Here is a 19,962-nt window from a genome sequence, read left to right on the forward strand (position 1 = left end):
ATCTAAAATTCTATTTTAAAGCTCATAAAAATTTTAAAAAAAATTTCAATATATTTTTATTTAAAATATAAAAATAACTATGCAAAAAAAAAAAAAAAAAAACATAAACACTAATCTAATTAACTAGCTAGACAACCGGCCGGACATTCGGGAAATGTTCGGGTAGATGACCGAATAGACCCAAAATTTAAAAATCTTCTGTTTTTAGAATAGAGAACAAGAAAGAAAGAGAGCAGCCAAACAAAAAGAGAAATATATTTTGAAATGTGTGATATAATCACAATTCTAAAACTCCATTCAAACAATGCATGCAAATGAAGGGATGGAATTAAGTTTTCAAAGCTACACTAAACACAAACTAAGTTTTTAAATAAATTTATTTTTCAATATATATCAAACTATAACTCTTGATAGCATAAGTGCATTAATAAACCGTACTGGCTTAGTACTTTTCTCTCTGTAGACTCCTTTGAAATTCAGTTTCTGGAATATATATATATATATATATACACACATATATCTTGGGGTTGAATTTCTTTGATTAATATCTCTTGCTTGGCTTTGTTTGAGAAGTAAACTATTTTAATTGCTTTCTACCTATTTTAATTTGATTAAAAAAATTGTGTAGGAAAAGTTAATTTGCTTTTTTTATAATTAATTTGATGATTGTAAAAAAAAAAAAAAATGATTATAAACTAAATATGATATTTTATACTATTGACCATTTTAACTTATTTTACCTTTTAATAGACTATTTTAACCCAACTCTCTTCCCAAACATCCCTAGATTCATTCTATAATTCTAACTGCAATGATCAATTTAAGCCTCCTTTAAAAATAGACTATTTTAATAATTTTTTAACTTTTTAATTAAAATACGAGATAAAAAAATTAATATGTTTAGAATAACTTATTAATTTTTTACAAAAAAATATACAAAAAGTCAAAAAAAAAAAAAAATGGCTTTCTCGTATAAATTATAGACTTTTAAATTTTTTTTAATACTTTTTAACTTTTAAGCTAATGCTATTACATGCCAAACGAGACCAATTTGAGCCTCACTGAAAAAGATTTACTTCCTAATTTTTATTATTAATTTAGTTGGGTTTTGAGCATGTTACATAACTGAATATCATTCGAAAAATAAAATAAAATAAAATAAAGGAGAAGAAAAGCCAGCAGACAATAACAAAGGGTACTTTGAAAAGTACAAATATCCATTAATTTAATTTAATTACTATTGGAGGGTGGGAGAGAAGTGACTTTTCATCAGTAACAAAAGCATAATACATCTAATTGATTGCATATGCAGAGACTGAAATATAACATATGACAGAATGCAAATAGCAATCAACTATTAACTTTCAGCTTCCACTTTTGTCATCCACCACAGTGAGCACATAACGTTATATGGAAACACTTTTACCTGTGATACATGGCCCAACTACTCTTAAAATTATTTAAATTTCCTTTTTTTCCAGAAAAGACTTGAATGGCTGAGATCACCGTGACCATTCAGTGAACACATCTAATACTATAAAACGAGACAGCTTTGGGATTAGCTTGGTATGTGAACAAATCACGCTTTAACACATGTTAAAGGGTAAACAAGTCAAACTTGAACTCATTTTGAAACTGGTTCATTTTTCAAGCTAAATTTGAATAACCAACTACTTGGCATGACTTCGCTTGTTTACAGCCCTATAACATGAGCACTAAGCAAGCAAATGAATAAAACATTCACAATCTAAAAAAATATTCATCAACAACATCAAGTTTCAAAGCTTGAATAAGAATTGGCTAGAACATCTTAAGGATGAGAAACAGATAAAACTATCATACTGAGTATCTAAAGTCAGTTACAAAAGAAGTGGCAATTCCTATCATTGGTAGAGAGATATAGACTGGAATAGCATACCTAGAACTTCCAGAGCTACTGCTTCAACTGATTATTCAGCTCTCCCTGCTGAGCCACACGCTCCAAAGTCATAGAAACACCAAAGATTAAGTGCATGTCTGTGTATCCAACCCAAATCGCCATGTAACAGATAGCAGCGCACGACCCAACAAGCTGCAGAAGTTAGTTGCAAAAACCAGAACACATGACAAGCACAAATTATTGAAATCAGAAAGGAAGAGAAAAATGAGAACCACAAATAAGCTTTAGCTAAAGAATCTATAAGTTCAGAGCATCCCCATGAACTATGAAGGGTCATATCACTGCCCAAAATTAAAAAGGCAATGACACTGACCTACATGCATATAAATATAGACACCTAGATTATACACTCGCATAATGAGATTAAATGATTAGAAAGTTAAAGCACCTAGAACTAAAGTAACATGAACGCTCAACTTTCAGAAAATTAAAAGCTTAAGTCACATATGACACACTTGAAATATATGTAAATACTCAATTTATGGTGTACATCAGCCTACCTTAATACATGTTTATTCACTTACAAGAACTTTACCTTCTTATATGAACTAAACATCTCAGAAAATAAAAAAACTCAAATCAAATACCGTACATTGAAATATATGTAAACACTCTAGTCAAACAAATCATAAACCTACTGAATTTAGCATTGTCATGAGTTATGGTGTACATCAGCCTACCTCGATACATGTTTATTCACTTGTTTGTAAGTGCTTTACCTTCTTATAAGAACTAAACATATGCACATGTCTCTTGACCTCATTTCTGCCACTAGCACCTGGTTCAGGAGAATAATACCTAAATGGGAGCATAAGCCAAAGCACAAACTGTATTCCAGTACTACTCCCCAATTGGGTACTCAATGCAGACTGCCAAAATTAGAAAGAAACTGGCTGAATAAATGCCAATAATGGTGATTCTGGAAACCACTGCAAAGTTGAAATTGGAAGAAAATATTTTAAATCCACACAAGCTAAGAAAGTTGTCAAATTGACTTATAGTGTAATGAATTCTGGTTTGCTCAAAGATCATTATCCTACACAATGACAGTAAAAACAGATAAATCTAATGTACTCTAATCTTAAAAAATTACAAAGTTCATTCAGGAATCTAAAAGATTATAACTACTGCATATTTATCAACAAAAAAGAAAAGATTATAACTACTGCAAATAATTCATGTCATTAATAATCAATCACACAAAAATGCAAAATATCATGTAAGATATCCTAGTGGTTGTGTAGCACACTTTATAGAGAGACTTTACGCGTTCAACTCATATGGAGAGAAGTTTGATATTTTTGTGGTGTTTATTTCTCCTCCCATTATGGGAGTTCTATGTAGTCGTTTGTTTCTGCCCAAGATTGGGCTAGAGGAGTTGGACTTTAATTGTCTTTGATATAATGCATCTCATATTTGTAAAGACTCTCCTACCAATTGACCCAATAAAAAAATAAATGACCACAAAATCGCAATAAGGAATGTACATGGTTCAACCACAGCCATATCCATATCCATATCCAAAAGCAATATAGGAATCGAGATATTTAACATTCAAGAGAAACTACGATGCTGGGAAACTTCATATGATTCACGTCAACCCTAGAAAAGTATGACTGTCAGACCCTGGTGAAATCCACAAACAAGATATGATAATGTAGCTTCTCCCTTGATTTTTGTACACCTCGGTAAATGAAAGGCATATCCACATAAATTGCCATTCCAAACCACCATTTAGGAAAGGAAACGGCCAGCAAACATTAATAATTAAAAAATAAATAAAAATAAACAAAAAAGAAAGGACTGAGTTTTGACTTCAATATCTACTATTTCGATAACAAAATTACCAATTTGATGATAAAGACAATGTTAGGTACCTCGACAATAAATTACTAACTTTTGCTACCAAGCCATTTCATCAGCTACGCTTTAAATCTCAAGAAGACGAACATATCAAACATTCCTAATATACCATACAACTGAGTACGCCTAAATGATCTGGCAATGCAAGTTTCCCATGGGTGGACAACGCCTAGTTCAATTTAGCATTTATAACTCCTCAGCATTTAGCTAGTCGCTCACATTGCTCACAACTGTGATCAAATTGTTTATACAATATTTCATACCTCCAGACCTTAATTCAAGTTCTTTTAACTTAATACCTTAACTGGTTCAATGTTTGGTAATAACAGGGATATGTATTCAACCACGGACAATTATTTTTATGACTAGTTTTTAAGAGCAATCAATCCATTGAACCAGTGTTTTAAAAGGTGCGCCTAAGCGCACGCTTGCGCTTAGGCGCAAGGCACACCTAAGGCGCCTCGACAACTTGAAGCGCGGCGCTGTAGAAAAGGCGCATCTGAGGCGCGAGGCACACTCATTCACTTCATTTAAATTTTTGCAACCGAGGCACACACCTATGCATTTCATTTAAATTTTTGCTCCTGCATTATTCTTTGTATGTGTATCTGCAGGGAATTACTACCCTTATAAAATGCAAACACATGCTTTGAGCCCCAATTTTCATATCAAAAAAAGGCCCTAGTCATTGAGCAAAATCTCTAGGATAAGCTCTAAGATTGCAAGATGGATATATCATATATGAATTTGAGACTCCTTTCAATGTAGTAAATTATGACAATTTTGAGTCAATCGGGCAATTTGGTCCTGGTTTAAAATTAAAACTACTAAGTTACCACAAGGTGCAAGTTATTTCTTTTTTTCTTTTTAAATAAAAAAAAAATAAAAAAAAAAGGTGAACCACATCAATAAATTGATGAAGGAAGACTTATAGTATTGGGTAAAGTAAGGTTGAATGTTAGTTTTGAGAATTTTTCGGAATGTTGAATGCTAGTTTTATGATTTTTAGAATATTGAATGTTGATCTATAATTTTTGAAATTCTAGAAATATTTGCTTATTTTCTACAACTTGTGCCTTGATTTGGTGAGGTGCACGCCTCGCTTTGTACCTCATGCTTAGGCTCCCCAAAACCTTAGTGCCTCGATGCGCCTAGAGCTTTTGAAAAAACACTGCATTGAGCATTCTCATGAAACTCTTTCAATGTTTTTACCAATCCGCCTCCAAGGTTATAAAATGAACCAAGCTTCTTGAGATATTCTTGAGCTTGGCTGAGGAAGAGTTCACTTGAAATCAATTCATTAGATAAACAAGTGAAGTTTGACCATATTGTAAAGTTCATCAATTTATTGAGTTCAGTGGGATAAGTTAATAAGCTCTTTAGGATAATATAGAAAATAAAGCTACTCTTAGCTTGACACATAATTAGCTTGGTTGGCTAGCACTTATAAAAAACTTTAAATGTAATTAGCTTGGTTAGAACTTAGAAGAATGTCAAGATTAACTCAAAAGATAAATCAGCCAAGCCTGATCATGCTTTAAACTTGTCAAACCAACCTTTTACAACCAATACTCGGCTTGCCTCATCAAATACAATACAACCCATACTTGCAACAAGTAGTAGTTTAGAACTGAAAACTCTCCCTAACAACCAATGATTTGCAACTTCATTCACATTGACTGACAATATCACTTTCTTAAATTAATAGTATTTAGTGTGGCGTTGAAATTCCTATAATTCAAAACTTGAAATTAGTTGTAAGAGATTGGTCTTGATTGTAATGGGTTGACACGTCAAGTGTGTCTCTGAAAGTGTTACGGTGTGAAGACCAGCATCATTGACGCAATCATCACTCCATTAGCATGAGCATACTGCATTAGAGTTAGGACGTGTTTCTAAATACAAAAATTGACCTGATTGACCCTTAAATATTGCAGTTGATTTTAGCATTGAAAAGTGAAACACAGGACTAAAATACCCAAGTCTAGTAGACCTGCCCAAAGGCCACTCGAGTTAGACCAAGATCATATTCAGCAAAGATCCAGAAAGTTCCCCCTTAAGCATGTTCGAATCCAGCTTGAGCGCACGAGGGGCAACAGACAAAAGCTAAGATATCACACGTTTGTCTCTTACATTTTGACCAGCTAGGTGTGCCCATAGTTTTTCTCTTCTTCCCAAGAGCTTTCCACTTAAATCGTGTGTCCACTTTATTTATTACGATTTGTGTGATAGATTGAGATATTTGAATCGGCACGATGAATTTGTACACTGAACTAATTAATCCACTATTCAGTAATTTCAAATCGGTAACATAATCAAAAGTTTGACCTATTCACCACTTATAGGCGCAAATGTGTCCACTTCTACTATTTCATTTCAATAACAACATTTACCAAATTGGAATCTGCACCTAATGTTGTGCCTATCTTGCAAAAAAATTTCTAGTAGTGTCATACCAATGCACATGTCAATTAACAGACTTAATCCACCTCTTTAAAAGCTATGCATAGCAGACTACTCATCTGAACCCCTCACTGAAAAGACTCAAAACTCCACAAAGAACTTTGTCTTGTAATGTTCTAACAAGAATCTCACTACCTATTCCATCACAAATATAAGTTGACTAGCATGACATGAAGTCAAAAGATCACACAATCAAGTCATGCAAGATGACCTTTTGTTCTTATGTGTCCCACACACCAACAATTTCCAAAATTATACAACCCGTGCTCATCTTCAAGTAAGCAAAACCTGCTTTAAATAAGCCCAAAAAGCATCAACTCTCCTACTTTGACCATAATATTTATCCATCTTCCACCAGCTAGAGAAACATAGAAGTGGTCAGTGGCCCATCAGTAACAGCAACTACAAGCTTCATTGAACAAAGAAGCAATGGACTTCAGACTTTCATATATCAAATTATCTTGTTATACTAGTTCTCGACCTGAAATTGAATGCTAATCATTATCATCCACATTCTTCTTCCATGGAATCTGTGTAAAAGCCCCAGTACCAAACTTGTACAATTTGCTCAAAGAATAAGTAAAACTTCAATACAGAATATTCATACAAGACTGAAATGCTTTGGTAACACTAATAAATCCAGTATTCTAATAACCTACGACTATCCCAACAAACTTAAGCGAGAACAAAATTTAAACAAAATGAAGTAAAACTAGTCACAATATTACAAGATAGAAGATATATTGTACGTGCATGTAGGGCTGCAACCACTAGACAATCTAGTAAGGTTAACAATATCATTGTCAGAGAAGAATATTATAACAACATAGAGGTGGAACTGGAATCATCAATCCTCAAAATCCACACCTTATTAACACACGCGACAGCAGTACAACTAGATGCAAATTCCAAACCAAGCAACAGCAATACAACTAGATGCAAATTCCAAGCCAACACCATAATGACATCACCCATGATCATTATCCAAAGGTTCGAGCCAAAAGCTCAAGAAAATACTAGCATACTATTTAAAAATAAATAAAAAATAAAAAAGGAAGAAGAAGAAGAAGAAAAATAAGAAGAAACGCACTGTTGAACCTCCCCCTGCCAACTCTAATCCATTTCCAGCCAACTTTGGCATCACCAAACTGTCCCCGCCCCATAATAGGCCCTTTCATCCAATAAAAGGTTAATGCCATTTGTCCATAAGTTTTTCTACTACCAACATCAGCATTACCTCTCCTCCACAGCAAACCCCCAAATCAAACGCAAGTTTCATAATACTTGTGTTGATTATTTCCCAAATCCTGTTGTTGCTGTGATGGTCTATTGAACTTTCATGTGAACCAGCAAATTTCAATTGACAACAAAAACTGTTTCCCATCTCTCTCTACATATATAGGTAGTATGTTGCTCTTTGCAGCCAATCTAGAATACAGAAACATGTTTTGAGGAATCATCGCTGCCTCACAATGAGATTCAACAAAAAGAAGGCATTTTTCTTTTTCATATCACAATCCATGAAATGCTTCAATCTAGAGACTCCAAACTGGTTCTCCTTTTGAAAAGAGTTTCATCCAAGCTAGTTTTTTTTCTTTCTTTGTTTTTTTAGGTTAAGCTTCCCTAACTGTAGATTGAATTGAGAAAAGTTGAAATAGAATATCAGTTTGGTGCCTATAGAGGCACTTCTAGAGGACATATGGCACCTGTGAAAGTGTTCAAACATTAAAAGACAAGGAGAGTAATAAAGTGTGTGTGTTACAAATTTACTGCAATCAAAGTGATTGATTGTCAACTATCAGGTACCATATTACAAAGAGAGAAACAAAGACACCCAAACTCTCTGAGATTAAATAATACAAATATAGCCATAGATGGACTGCTAGACGAGCATCCATTTTATGAATTAATGCCAAAAGTTATGTTTATGGGGAAGCAGTCAACTAAAGAACTAAACTGAAACCTACAGGAATTTATGGCAATTAAAAGTTAGAAACAATTTCACCAAAAGTATTGTCCTACATAACAGTGTTATCAGAGGCGAGCCTAGGCGCTCGCCTAAGCGCTAAGCGAGTCGAGGCGAGGCTTCAGCGCCTCATGTGTACTGAGGCGAGGCGAAATGGCGAGGCGATGTAGAAGCGCCTGAAGCGAGGCTTAGGCGATGAAGCGTGAGGCGGAAAGAAGCGAAGCTTCATTGTATTTTGCCTGATTTAAGTTCGAGTGATCTGGGCCCTTGATCGACAAAGTTAATTAGTAAATATCGTCTGCCAAAGTCGAATCTCTTCTTCTGATCTTCTTCCTTTCTTCTTCATCCGGTTCGTCGATCGTCTGCGTCTGCCGAAGTCGAATCGAATCGAGGTGAGTTGCTTCTTCATCTGGTTCTTCCTTTCTTTGTTCGACTTCACCCTGTTCGTCTTGGTCGACTTCACCACCTGTTCTTCTTCTTTGTTCGACTTCGAGTTGAAGAACACTGTCGAACCAATTAAATTTTTTAATTAATTCAATTTTTCGTGGTTAATTTTCTTCTTTGTTCAAATCAATTTTTTTTTAAAATTAATTTTTAATTCTCAAAAATTAATTTTTAATTCACAAAAATTAATTTTTAAAATTAATTCAATTATTTTAAAATTAATTTTTTTTCAATTAATTCAATTATTTTTTTTCTTCTGTGTTCAATTAATTCAATTAATTTTCTGATTATTTTAATTTCCTGGTTATTCAATTAATTATTTTAATTCAATTAATTCAATTAATTTGTTTATTTTAATTCAATTAATTTCCTGATTATTTTAATTCCCTGGTTATTCAATTAATTATTTTAATTCAATTAATTTGTTTAATTCAATTAATTCAATGAATTTGTTTATTTTAATTCAATTAATTTCATGTTATTTTAATTTCCTGGTTATTCAATTAATTATTTTAATTCAATTAATTTCTTGGTTATTCAATTAATTATTTTAATTCAATTAATTTCCTGATTATTTTAATTTCCTGGTTATTCAATTAATTATTTTAATTCAATTAATTTCAACTATTTTAATTTCTTTATGTTCTTTAATGTTGTTAAAATATGTTCTTTAATTTCTTTATGCTGAAACATTGAATTGCTTGTTGGATAGAATTAATGTCGAAGTCTAGTGACAGTAAAAAAGATCCGGCATGGCAATATGCACGGATGGTAAATCCCCAAAACCTTTCAAAGTTCATTTGTAACTTTTGCGACAAAGAAATGAATAGCGGTGTTTACCGAGTCAAGCAACATCTTGCTGGTGGTTATAAAAATGTTGTTGCTTGTAAAAAAATGTCCATCTCATGTCAAAGATGAAATTAAAGACTATATGTCTCAAAAAAGTCAATCAAAGGTGCAATTGAGGATGGTTCCTGATTTTGATGAGATGGATAATGATGACGATGATGATGAAATTCTTGAGATAAATCAACATGGTAAAAGGCCTGTTTCTACTCAAGGTTCTACCCGTCGAGAACAAGGAAGTAACTCCTCCAAATCTGTTGGTTCCAAACAACCAAAGCAAAAGGGACCCATGGATGTGTACTTCACCCCTGATCCGAAAGTTGCAGTGCAAAATCGTAAAACCAAGGGAAAGCAAACAAGAATTGATGATAATGATCCTAGCAAAAAGGTGTTGAGAGATCGGGCTCTTGTTTGGTTTTTGAGGTGGATGCATGATACGGGTATACCTTTCAATGTTGTGAACTACAATAGTTTTGGAGCAATGGTTGAAGCTTTTGGGCAATATGGTCCTGGCATGAAACCACCAAGCTACCATGAGGTGCGGGTTCCTTATTTGCAGAAAGAGGTAGACCACACTAATAAGACCATGGAGAATCATAAAAAAAAATTAGGTAACATATGGATGCTCTTTAATGGCCGATGGGTGGAAGGACAAAAGAAACAGAGCATTAATTAATTTTTTGGTTAATTGCCCAAGAGGATCAATGTTTATTGAATCTGTTGATGCTTCTAGCTTATCCAAGGATGCAAATAAGATGTTTGAATTGCTTGACAACTTTGTGGAGCGTATTGGTGAAGCCAACGTGGTTCAAGTTGTTACAGATAATGCCTCAGCAAATGTGTTTGCCGGTTAGTAACTTAGTAGTATACATTTACTTAGTACATACTTACAATATGAATATGCAATTCTCATATTATTCTTTTTTAAAAAAAAAAAAACTTGTAATAGGGAAGTTTTTGGAGGCAAAGCGGCCACATTTGCATTAGACACCATGTGCAGCTCATTGCTTGGACTTAATGTTGGAGGACATTTTCAAAATTCCCAACTTCAACAAGACATTTGAAAAGGCAATTGCGGTGCATGGTTATATTGTGAACCGCTCTAGTTTGTTGAATATGATGAGGCAATTTACCCAGTGCAAGGATTTGATCAAGCCAGCAAAAACTCGATTTGCAACTGCTTTTCTAACTTTATCAAGGATTCATCAACAACAAACCAACTTGAAGAAGATGTTCACTTAAGAGGAATGGACCACAAGCAAATGGGCGAAGGAACCACAGGGTAAAAAGACCGCACAAGTCATATTAATGCCTTCTTTTTGGAACAATGTTCTTTATGCTCTCAAAATATCAAGTCCTCTTGTTCGTGTACTGCGATTGGTTGATGGTGAGAGAAAGCCTCCCATGGGATATATTTATGAGGCAATGGATAGGGCTAAAGAAGCCATTGCAAAATCATTTAATGGAAATGAAGAGAAGTACAAGGAGTTTTTTGAAATAATTGACAATAGATGAAATGTTCAATTGCATAGGCCTTTGCATGCAGCTGGGTATTATTTAAACCCAGAGTATTTTTACGCAAATCCGAATATTGAGAAAGATAAGGAAGTCATGTCAGGCCTGTATAAATGCATACAAAGGTTGGTCCCAAGCAATGAGACACAAGATAAAGTTTGCGCAGAGTTGACTACCTATGAGAAAGCTGATGGTCTCTTTGGGATGGCTTTGGCCATTAGACAAAGAACTACAAGGGCACCAGGTGATCTATATTTTATACTTAAGTAATTTTAGTTAGTTTTTTATATTTTAAATATTTTTTCTAATTAATTAGTTATAATCAACAGCTGATTGGTGGAGTGCATATGGTTCTGAAACGCCAAATTTGCAAACATTCGCCATCAAAATTCTTAGTCTAACTTGTAGCTCATCTGGATGTGAACGGAATTGGAGTGTGTTTGAACATGTGAGTACCTATTTTTAACTATAGTGAATATGAATACCATTAAATTTATTAATACCTAGATAAAAATTTGAATATTTTTATTTGGTTTGAATTTTTGCAGATTCACACCAAAAAGAGAAATAGGTTAGCTCAAAAACGTCTGAATGATTTGGTATTTGTTAAGTATAATAGAGCATTGAGACGTCGATACAATTCCCGTGACACTATTGATCCCATTACTTTGACGGATATTGATGAAAGTAACGAGTGGTTGGTTGGGAGGATGGAGGAGAAACTTGTCTTTGAGGATGATACTTTGACATGGGATGATGTTGCTAGAGCTGCTGGAGTTGAGGACAGTAGTCAAAGAACTAGATCAACAAGGGCAATAGAAAGGGGTTGTTCAACTTCAAAATCAGCAGCTAGACCTAGATTGCAACTTATTGATGAGGAAGAGTCAATTTCAGATGGGGGAGAGGAAGAAGATGCAGAGGGATATGCTGAAGCCAATGATAATGAAGAAGAAGTTCATTTGCTTGATGTTGAAGATGATTTTTAGAACTTTTGGATTGGTGGATTGTATTTGTCTTTGTTGGATATTTTCTTTTGTTTATGGATATTTAGTATTTGGAATGATAACTGTATGATGGTTCTTGAAAATATTTATATTTTTGTCTATACCATTTATTTTAAAAAAATATCATTTCTGGTCGCCTCGCTTCGATGAAGCCCTCGCCTCGCCTCGTCTCGTCGCCTCGCGCTTAGGCATTAGGTGACCTTGTCGCCTCGGTTCGCTTTTCGCCTTAAAAAACACTGCTACATAACTAATAAGGAAAGAATTAAACAAACTAAAATTTAAGATGGTAAAACCAAAACAGTTATCCAGGACATGGGCATTTCATGTTCTACCACATAAACACAATTTCATGACTTCCACTTGTGGTGATTGTCTGGATATGAATGTAGATGCAACTGTCTCCCCTTGTAAACTTACTTTTCATCTTTTTTCTATAAGTGGTATCCGTTTCTTCTTATTGGGTTTCCCCGTGTATTCTTCTTTCTTTCAACCCCCCCCCCCCAACAACCCAACCCAACCCAACCCAACCCAAATAAAGGGACATATTTGATAACAAAGCTTGCCAAGTTGAAATTATAAAATCAAAAAATCAAGGAAAGTTGATTATATGATTGTTTCAAGCCTCCAGGCAATCTGAGAAGGGCAAAGGTGCTAATGTGAACGATCAAACTTCAAACTTTTTGTTCTCATCTAAAAGAAAGTTAATCATATTTATGTGACAAGAAAACAAATTTGTTGAGAAAAGGGAATAAGGATATACAAGGAAAACAAAGGAAGATATTTATCACATAAAATAAAAATAAAAATAAAAATAAAAATAAAAATAAAATAAAATAAAGGAAAAATGAAGAAAGAAGCAGAATGTGCAAACAAAAAGGGAGAAATCTCAAAGTGAAACAAAAAAGAAAGAACAATACAAAAGAATCCTACACAAATAGAGAGAAGTACAGAAGAGCAGAATGCTCAATGATGAACTTCCAAAGATGTCGTGCACAAGTGGAAGACATCATACTAAAAGAGTTTGTAGGTACATGAGTCCAACATCACCACGACATCATCACATCTGTATTTCCTGCAAACGTGGTGCTGTGTATCAGCCTTGTGAGGTGGCATGCAGACCAATGAAGCAACTATATATATTCCTCTACAGGGATCGAGACACATCAATTCCAATTGGCACACACAGTGGCAAAGCTTGAGACAGACGCCACTCGAACAACTCATAGCATCCATCGGCTTAGTTGAGGTTTCCTTGCTCAAGCACAGTCCTCCCTCATGGTCGACACAATTAGGGTACCCTTGCTTCCCACCTTGAAAATCGTGCACTCACCCTTAGTTGAGTGCCTTATCTCTATGTCCACTCAATTTGCTTAGCTCACCAAAACGGCCCCACCAAGCAGCATCCCAGTCATAGAAAAGAAGGCTCTAATGACAACTACATAGGCTAGGAGCATGGGCCTAGATACTCTAGCTAGGGGATACCAAAGGACTTGTGACTTCGAGATTTGAAGTCAAGGTATCATCAAGGTTGCTCAATCCACCCCATTTGAGGTAAAGAAAGGGAAAATGGTAAGAAGACAAGACCTTTGATTATTGCGCTACAACTTGATAGTTGTACTCTATCTAACATTGTGATCGATGAAGCACCAACACCTCTCCGGAGGTAACGCACAGGTGTCCGCCACGTGTCAGACACGAACATGCTCCGAACACGTGTTGAACATGCTGGGACCAGTGTTATTAAAGGCACGCCTAGGCCCAAGTCCTATCTAGACCCAAAGTTTGCGCTTGTAGTGTTCTAAGCCAGGCGACTTCGATTAAGCACACCTAGGTGTCCGCCTAGGCCCAAGTCCCATCCAGGCCCAAGATTTGCGCTTTGTAGTGTTCCAGATCAGGCAACTTCAATAAGGTGCCTGACTGATCCAAAGCACATTAAGGCCCAAGGCTTGTGTCTTGATGGCTTTTTTTATTGTTACTTTCATTGATTTTGTTTAAAATTTGACATTGATTTAATATGGTAAAACTACAAAAGATCTCTACTCTTATTACAGATGCTAATACATCGAGCATTCAATCCCAAATCAATGATAGAAAAAAAATTAGTCCTAATTCATAATCTCCGAAGAAAACTAAATGTTTAACATTTCGTTTTGTTTATGTTGAATCCTAAATTATTTACTTATATTAAATTATTTTCTTTTTTCCGTACAAGATGTGCCTTAGTTCAGTGAAGCTTGCGCCTCAAGCCTAGATCCCAGGAGACCGTGGCAGCTTAGTGCGCCTATCGCCTTTAATAACACTAGTCGGGGCACTTTGAACACGCTACGGACACATTAGGACACGCAAGGGACACATTGAGAACATGCTAGAGACACGTTAGGGACACGTTAAGTACTATTTTTTTTCAAAAAAAATTAAAATTTTTAATTTTTTTTTTTACTAAAATAACATACCTAAAGTTGATAAATTTGATAAAATTAAATATTTAGCATAAAATACATATTAAATATTTAAAAATATACATATAATAAAAATATAAAAATACATGTTTTGAACGTGTCCCCAACGCGCAGTGCCCTGCATTTTTTGAAAATTTACGTGTCTGCGTGTCCATGTCGTGTTCGTATTGTGTCACGTGTCTGTATCCGTACTTCTTAGATTGTGACTCTCACAATGCAACCTTTGAGGCTTAACATATCCAGGTCGTGTCCGTGTCTGTGTCCATGTCGTGTCACGAATCAGTGTCCGTGCTTCTTAGATTGTAACTTTCACAATGCAGCCTATGGGGCTTAACATATCCACTCTCCCAACATTCTATGATACAATTCCCAAGATCTGACTATCAAACCAAAGGCTTAACATCACCTGTTCCTAAAATGCACTCAATACACTTGAGGCACCATGCATTCAGCTATAGGAGCCACAAACAAGGTAATCCTACAACAACATCAAAGGAACTCCCAAACACTTCAATTGTGTCAAAATTTTACCTCATACAGTACTTGTCTACTTTTATTCTGACTGCCAAAAGCAAGTTTCATCTACTGATGCAAGATTTCAATAAACCAATGAATTGTTTTTAGAATGCAAGATCATCTACAAACTTATAAAGAGCCAAGAACCTGGGCCTATAAATATATATTGATAAAGGAAGCACACTATATTGAGTTGTTTGTGAGGCAGGAAAAAAATGACTTGGTGTACATGGGATCAATAGTTCACGATTGGGCTCTAGTACACAATTTTTGCAGTTTTATATGAATTTGCTGAGAAAGCACATGAAGACTTTACTAGTGCAGAGGGGATGAAGATATAGGAACCCAAGAATCTGCGTAACTTGAGCTAATAAAGGATGTTATTAATCTACAAAAACATTCAGTAAATAATTTCAAACAAGAAAATAGCTCAAGGCTCAATTTATTCATGTTTCTAAAGTATGAACTCTACAAAATCTGTCTCATTCAATAGATGCCTTGCCACTCTTGATGAGAAACATTAATGCAGTCACCCATTGAAGTGAACAATTTTCCTGTTTCATCATCTTAGTTCCTATGCTTAGGTCACAAACAAGTAGGATCAAGGACATTCTAAAGGAAATAGAAACAGATAGATAAATATAGATCAAAGGCATGCTAAAGGAGATAGAAACAGAGAGATAGATAAATAAAGAAACAATTCAATTCCAAAACTATTACCAAAGGCAGTATACTATATTAGTATATTGAAGGAAACAAAATCAAATTAGAAGAAGCAGCAAAAAAAGAGTACTTGAGCCATCCCAGACATACAAATCTCAGGAATATCCCTTGGGAAGCTTTTGAATTGCAGCATACATTTTCCGTCTCGAACCGACTGCATTTATTCCCATATCTTTGAGGTCCTCCAATGTCAACATAGGCAAAACTTCATCATCCACCTCATGAATCTCGAAAACCGGCGCATACCGGCCCAATCCCAATCCAATGAGCCAATTCCTCACCCCATCATCAAGAGACCAATTCCTTCCCCTCTCACTTCCTCCACTCCCAAAATTCCCATCTCTACTCGTCCCGCATTTCCGATCCCTCGAATCGGATTCCGGAATTCCCTCATCCTGTTCCCGATCCCTACTCTCCGAAACCCTAGCCCTACCCGTCCTCCGATTCCAGAAATCGAGCCCAACATTGTCAATCGAATGAATCGGACTCTGTTCTTTAAACGGACTCTCCGAACCTTCTTCAGCTTCGAAATCCCTAAACTCCTCTTCTCTACTGTCTCCTTCAGCACCGTTATCGATCTTCGTTGACAGAGTCCAATTCGTCCTCACTCTCTTCGCTTGCGGTCTCTTCGATTTCTGCTTTCGGTACCCGAAATCGAGATTGTCCTCGGTCTGTTTTAGGGTTTCGACTCCGCCATTAACGAGGTTGGTCAAAGGTCGAGTTTTTGAGGATTTGGCAGCTAAATTAGGTTCTTTGTGAAACCTCCAGTGCTTCGGTCGACCCGGTTGATCGCCGATCTCGCCTAGTCGGACACTTGGTCGGCGCTGCCGCTTTGGGGCTAAACTTGGCCCGAGGCTGTGGTTGTTATTGGTGGTGGTGGTGATGGTGATTGCGGCCGCAGCTGGTACTATTGCGGCGGCGGCGGCGGCGGTGGTGGCGGTTGAAGGCGGTGGAATTGTGGCGGCGTTGATTGGGCTTTCCGGTGGGTCCGATTCTGCCATTACAATTACAAGAGTCAAGTGGAGTGATGATGAGGACGTGAAGTCGGCGTAAGAGATAAGAACGAAATGGGCTCAGATTGGGACAGAATCTAGTAGTTTTGCCTTTTCTAGAGATTGTGGTCTGTTCAGTTTTCCACCGTCCGATCGAATAGCAGTTTTCGACGGCTCGCTTGAGATTTTAGGAACTGGGCTTTTTGGATCACTTTTATAGGCTTCGCTTCAGATATAATTCTACTATTCTGGTTAAATGGGCTCATTCTGATTTTCGGTTCTTAATGATTTGTTTGGTTGAGAGATTTGAAGAGATATTTAAAAAGAAAAATAAAAAAGATAAGTGTAATATGAAAAAAATATATTTATATTTCAGATAGTTTCACATACCTTTTTTCCCTTTCTCTTTTCAAATCCTTCCCCAAATCTCCCAACCAAACACAGCATAAATAAGCTCAGTTCCGTCTACTTTTATTTAGGGAACGTTGCACGTGCCACACATTTTTATTTTTTATTTTTTTTATTTAAGATAAAAAAATTAGATAGATCGGAAGATTGGTACCCGAACCTTGTATTTTGAGTATATTACAGAAGACTCTTATAATTTGAATAACACTTTAGAAAATGGATGAAGTGGAATGCTGGCAATGGTGCTTTGGTAGATATTTGGAAAGATTGGTAGTGTGGGGATAAATCCTTTGAGGATGACATGCCCAATCCACCCTGATACATCCATACATCTGTTGCAAGCCTTGGTTCAGTGGTTGAGTATTTGAATGATCAAGGAGGATGGGATAAGGCAAAAATCAGTGTGATGCTACCTCCTAGAATTGCCACTGTTGTCCTGAACACTCAACCTCCTGTTAACTCTCTCTTGGATAGTCCTAATTAGAGAGGAACTCAATGTGGTGAATTCTCTGTGGCCTTTGCCTATGATCTAATCATTGGTCCTCAAAAGGGTTAGGCAAATTGGGGTTGAATTTGGAAATTGAGGCTACCACAGAAACTTAAAAGTTTTATGTGGCTAGTCTTACATGGAAAATTGTTAACTAACCAAATGAGGATGAAAAAGGGATTATGCCTTAATCCCATCTGTCCTCATTGCTGTGGGATGGAAGATATGCAACATCTATTTAAAGGCTGTTGCAAAGCTAAAGAAGTATGGTGGCTTTGTGTGGTAGAAACCGGTATATAGATATGACCAAGCAAACTTGGCAAGTGTGGCTTCTTTCAAACTTCAAAAATAAAAGTCACTTTAATGACCATGCCATTTGGTCCTCTGTGTTCATTGTGACATTATGGAAAATCTGAAAAAATAGGAACTCTTTTGTTTTTGATAATATCTCTCTTAACTGTAATGACAGTCTAAAATTCATTCATGATTATTCAAGAGATATTGACTGCGCTTTTAAAGCTTCTATTATTAATCCAAGACCTGCATTTAAACTGATTCATTGGGTATTACCTCCTGTAGGCAAACTCAAACTTAATGTGGATGGCAGTAGAAGACTGGCAGGTGGATGAGGATTTTGTGGACTCTTCAAAGATGAAACAGGCAACTGGGTTTGTGGTTACTATGGTAAGATGGACAGTGGCACCAGTTTGGAGACAGAGCTGTGGGCTTTTTACAAGGGACTAATAGTGATACTACAGAAAGGGATGCATGGAGTAGTCATCGAAACTATTGCACATCAAGTGGTGCAACTGATGGAAGAAGATGTAGCAGATAAATTTCCATTTAAAGGGTTGCTAAAAGATGCCAAGATCATCTTCAAGGGTTGTGAATGCACCATACAACATGTATTCAAGGAAGGATACCTATGCGTCGATGTTTTGGCTAAACTTTGAGCTGAGCAACCTGAAGATATTCTGGTGGAGAATGATCCACCAGCCAAGATCCAAAGCTACCTGGTAGCTGATATGATAGGGCTCTCTAGAGAAAGAGCCTAGCTTTGTTTACTTTCTGATGTATCCCCCAAAAAAAAAAAACACATAATATATAATAAATATTTTATTTTATTTTATTTATTTAAATTTTACATATATTACATGTGCAAATCGTTAGTTCTATATAATATGTACAGCCTATTTGTTTTCATTTATTTTTAACTTGTATTGTTTAAATTTTGAAAACACATACTTTAAAAATTGTATTTTAAAAAATTGGAGTATTTGGTTTCACTTGATTTTTGCTTTAAAAACCTAAAATAAATTAAACATACTTATTTATTTATTTTTTAAAAAAAGTTTTAGATGGAGGGCCTGAGCTGAGGATTATAATTTAAAATATAAAATTAAATATAAACGTAAGTAGATGAAAGAATTAATAATATCCGATCAACTTATTTTTTGTAAGTTTATTTTACTCGATGTACTATAAAATATAAAATGTAAATGATTTAGATCATCAAAATAAATTTTAAAATAAACCCATATAAATGCACAACAGTCACTCAATTTGCATTTAAATTTATCTTATTTTAATTATGATGGACCCACAACTTAGACATATTTTTATTTATATTTCTTTACTCATTTGGTTAAAGATGTCCAAAAACTGAGTTCTTTTCTAAAAATAAATATTGAGTACAATTGTAATATTATTTGACTATTTTATGATGAAAAAAGCAGTGTTTTTTCAATGAAGTATGATTTTTTTTTTTAATAATTAAATAGATAGTTATGAGAAAAAAAGGTAATTAATTAATGTATAAGATGTGACATTTTATCTTATTAATTATTTTATATATATTTTTATTTTTATTGACTATTTTAACCAAAATGAAAAATTTCAAACACCAATAACAAAAATGGTTGGAACCCCCAAAGTTCGGGACCCCGTGACCCTCAAAATGATGTGGATCAATTATGTATTTTTATTTTTTGTTTTGTTTTGTTTTTTTGTTTTTTTGTTTTTTGTTTTTTGTTTTTTTTTTTTTTTTGCCTTTCCTTCCTAGATCAATTACAAATGAATGGGGGTTATGAATATTATATTTTTTTTGAAGGTATGTAACATTGTTGATAGAATAAATCTTTCAAACTGGGGCTTGCCAACAGGTACGATCCCTTTTAGCAAGAAACCGAGATATAACAATTTTCAGGCATGGGACTAATTCTGGAGTACAATGCAATTTTACCCTTTTCTAGCCATAATCCAATCTCATAATGTTATTGATTGATGACATTGACATGTGTATTGGCTGACTGTTCGTAATACATTACACCTAATTAG

The 19,962-nt window shown here is 35.1% G+C and overlaps 1 protein-coding gene and 1 pseudogene across 15 annotated transcripts; one reads left to right on the forward strand and one right to left on the reverse strand.

Moving 5' to 3' along the window:
• Positions 1-1,627: 1,627 nt before the first annotated feature.
• LOC114283470 (uncharacterized) lies at positions 1,628-16,955 on the reverse strand. Of its 14 annotated transcripts, none has more exons than XR_014343024.1 (3): positions 15,829-16,906; positions 2,659-2,808; positions 1,628-2,071 (listed from the first exon to the last, which is right to left on the reverse strand). XR_014343024.1 is itself a non-coding variant. In XM_028226300.2 (2 exons), exon 1 carries the CDS (start codon positions 16,737-16,739, stop codon positions 15,834-15,836), a length of 906 nt encoding a protein of 301 aa, XP_028082101.2. In that variant the 5' UTR covers positions 16,740-16,918; the 3' UTR covers positions 1,628-2,808; positions 15,829-15,833. The 14 variants fall into 14 exon arrangements, 6 of the variants coding, with proteins under 6 accessions (XP_028082101.2, XP_028082129.2, XP_028082137.2 ...); XR_003636588.2 differs by having other exon boundaries at positions 1,628-2,016; positions 2,659-2,868; positions 15,829-16,880; XR_003636582.2 differs by having other exon boundaries at positions 2,659-2,868; positions 15,829-16,880.
• Positions 8,812-12,022, forward strand: LOC114283460 (uncharacterized; annotated as a pseudogene). Its single transcript, XR_014341524.1, has 3 exons — positions 8,812-11,280; positions 11,366-11,484; positions 11,585-12,022. The product of XR_014341524.1 is annotated as an uncharacterized LOC114283460 (transcript).
• Positions 16,956-19,962: the final 3,007 nt, after the last annotated feature.

This window comes from Camellia sinensis, chromosome 10 (assembly GCF_055761805.1).
Source record: "Camellia sinensis isolate YWXY chromosome 10, ASM5576180v1, whole genome shotgun sequence".
In the NCBI taxonomy this organism is placed as follows: domain Eukaryota; kingdom Viridiplantae; phylum Streptophyta; class Magnoliopsida; order Ericales; family Theaceae; genus Camellia; species Camellia sinensis.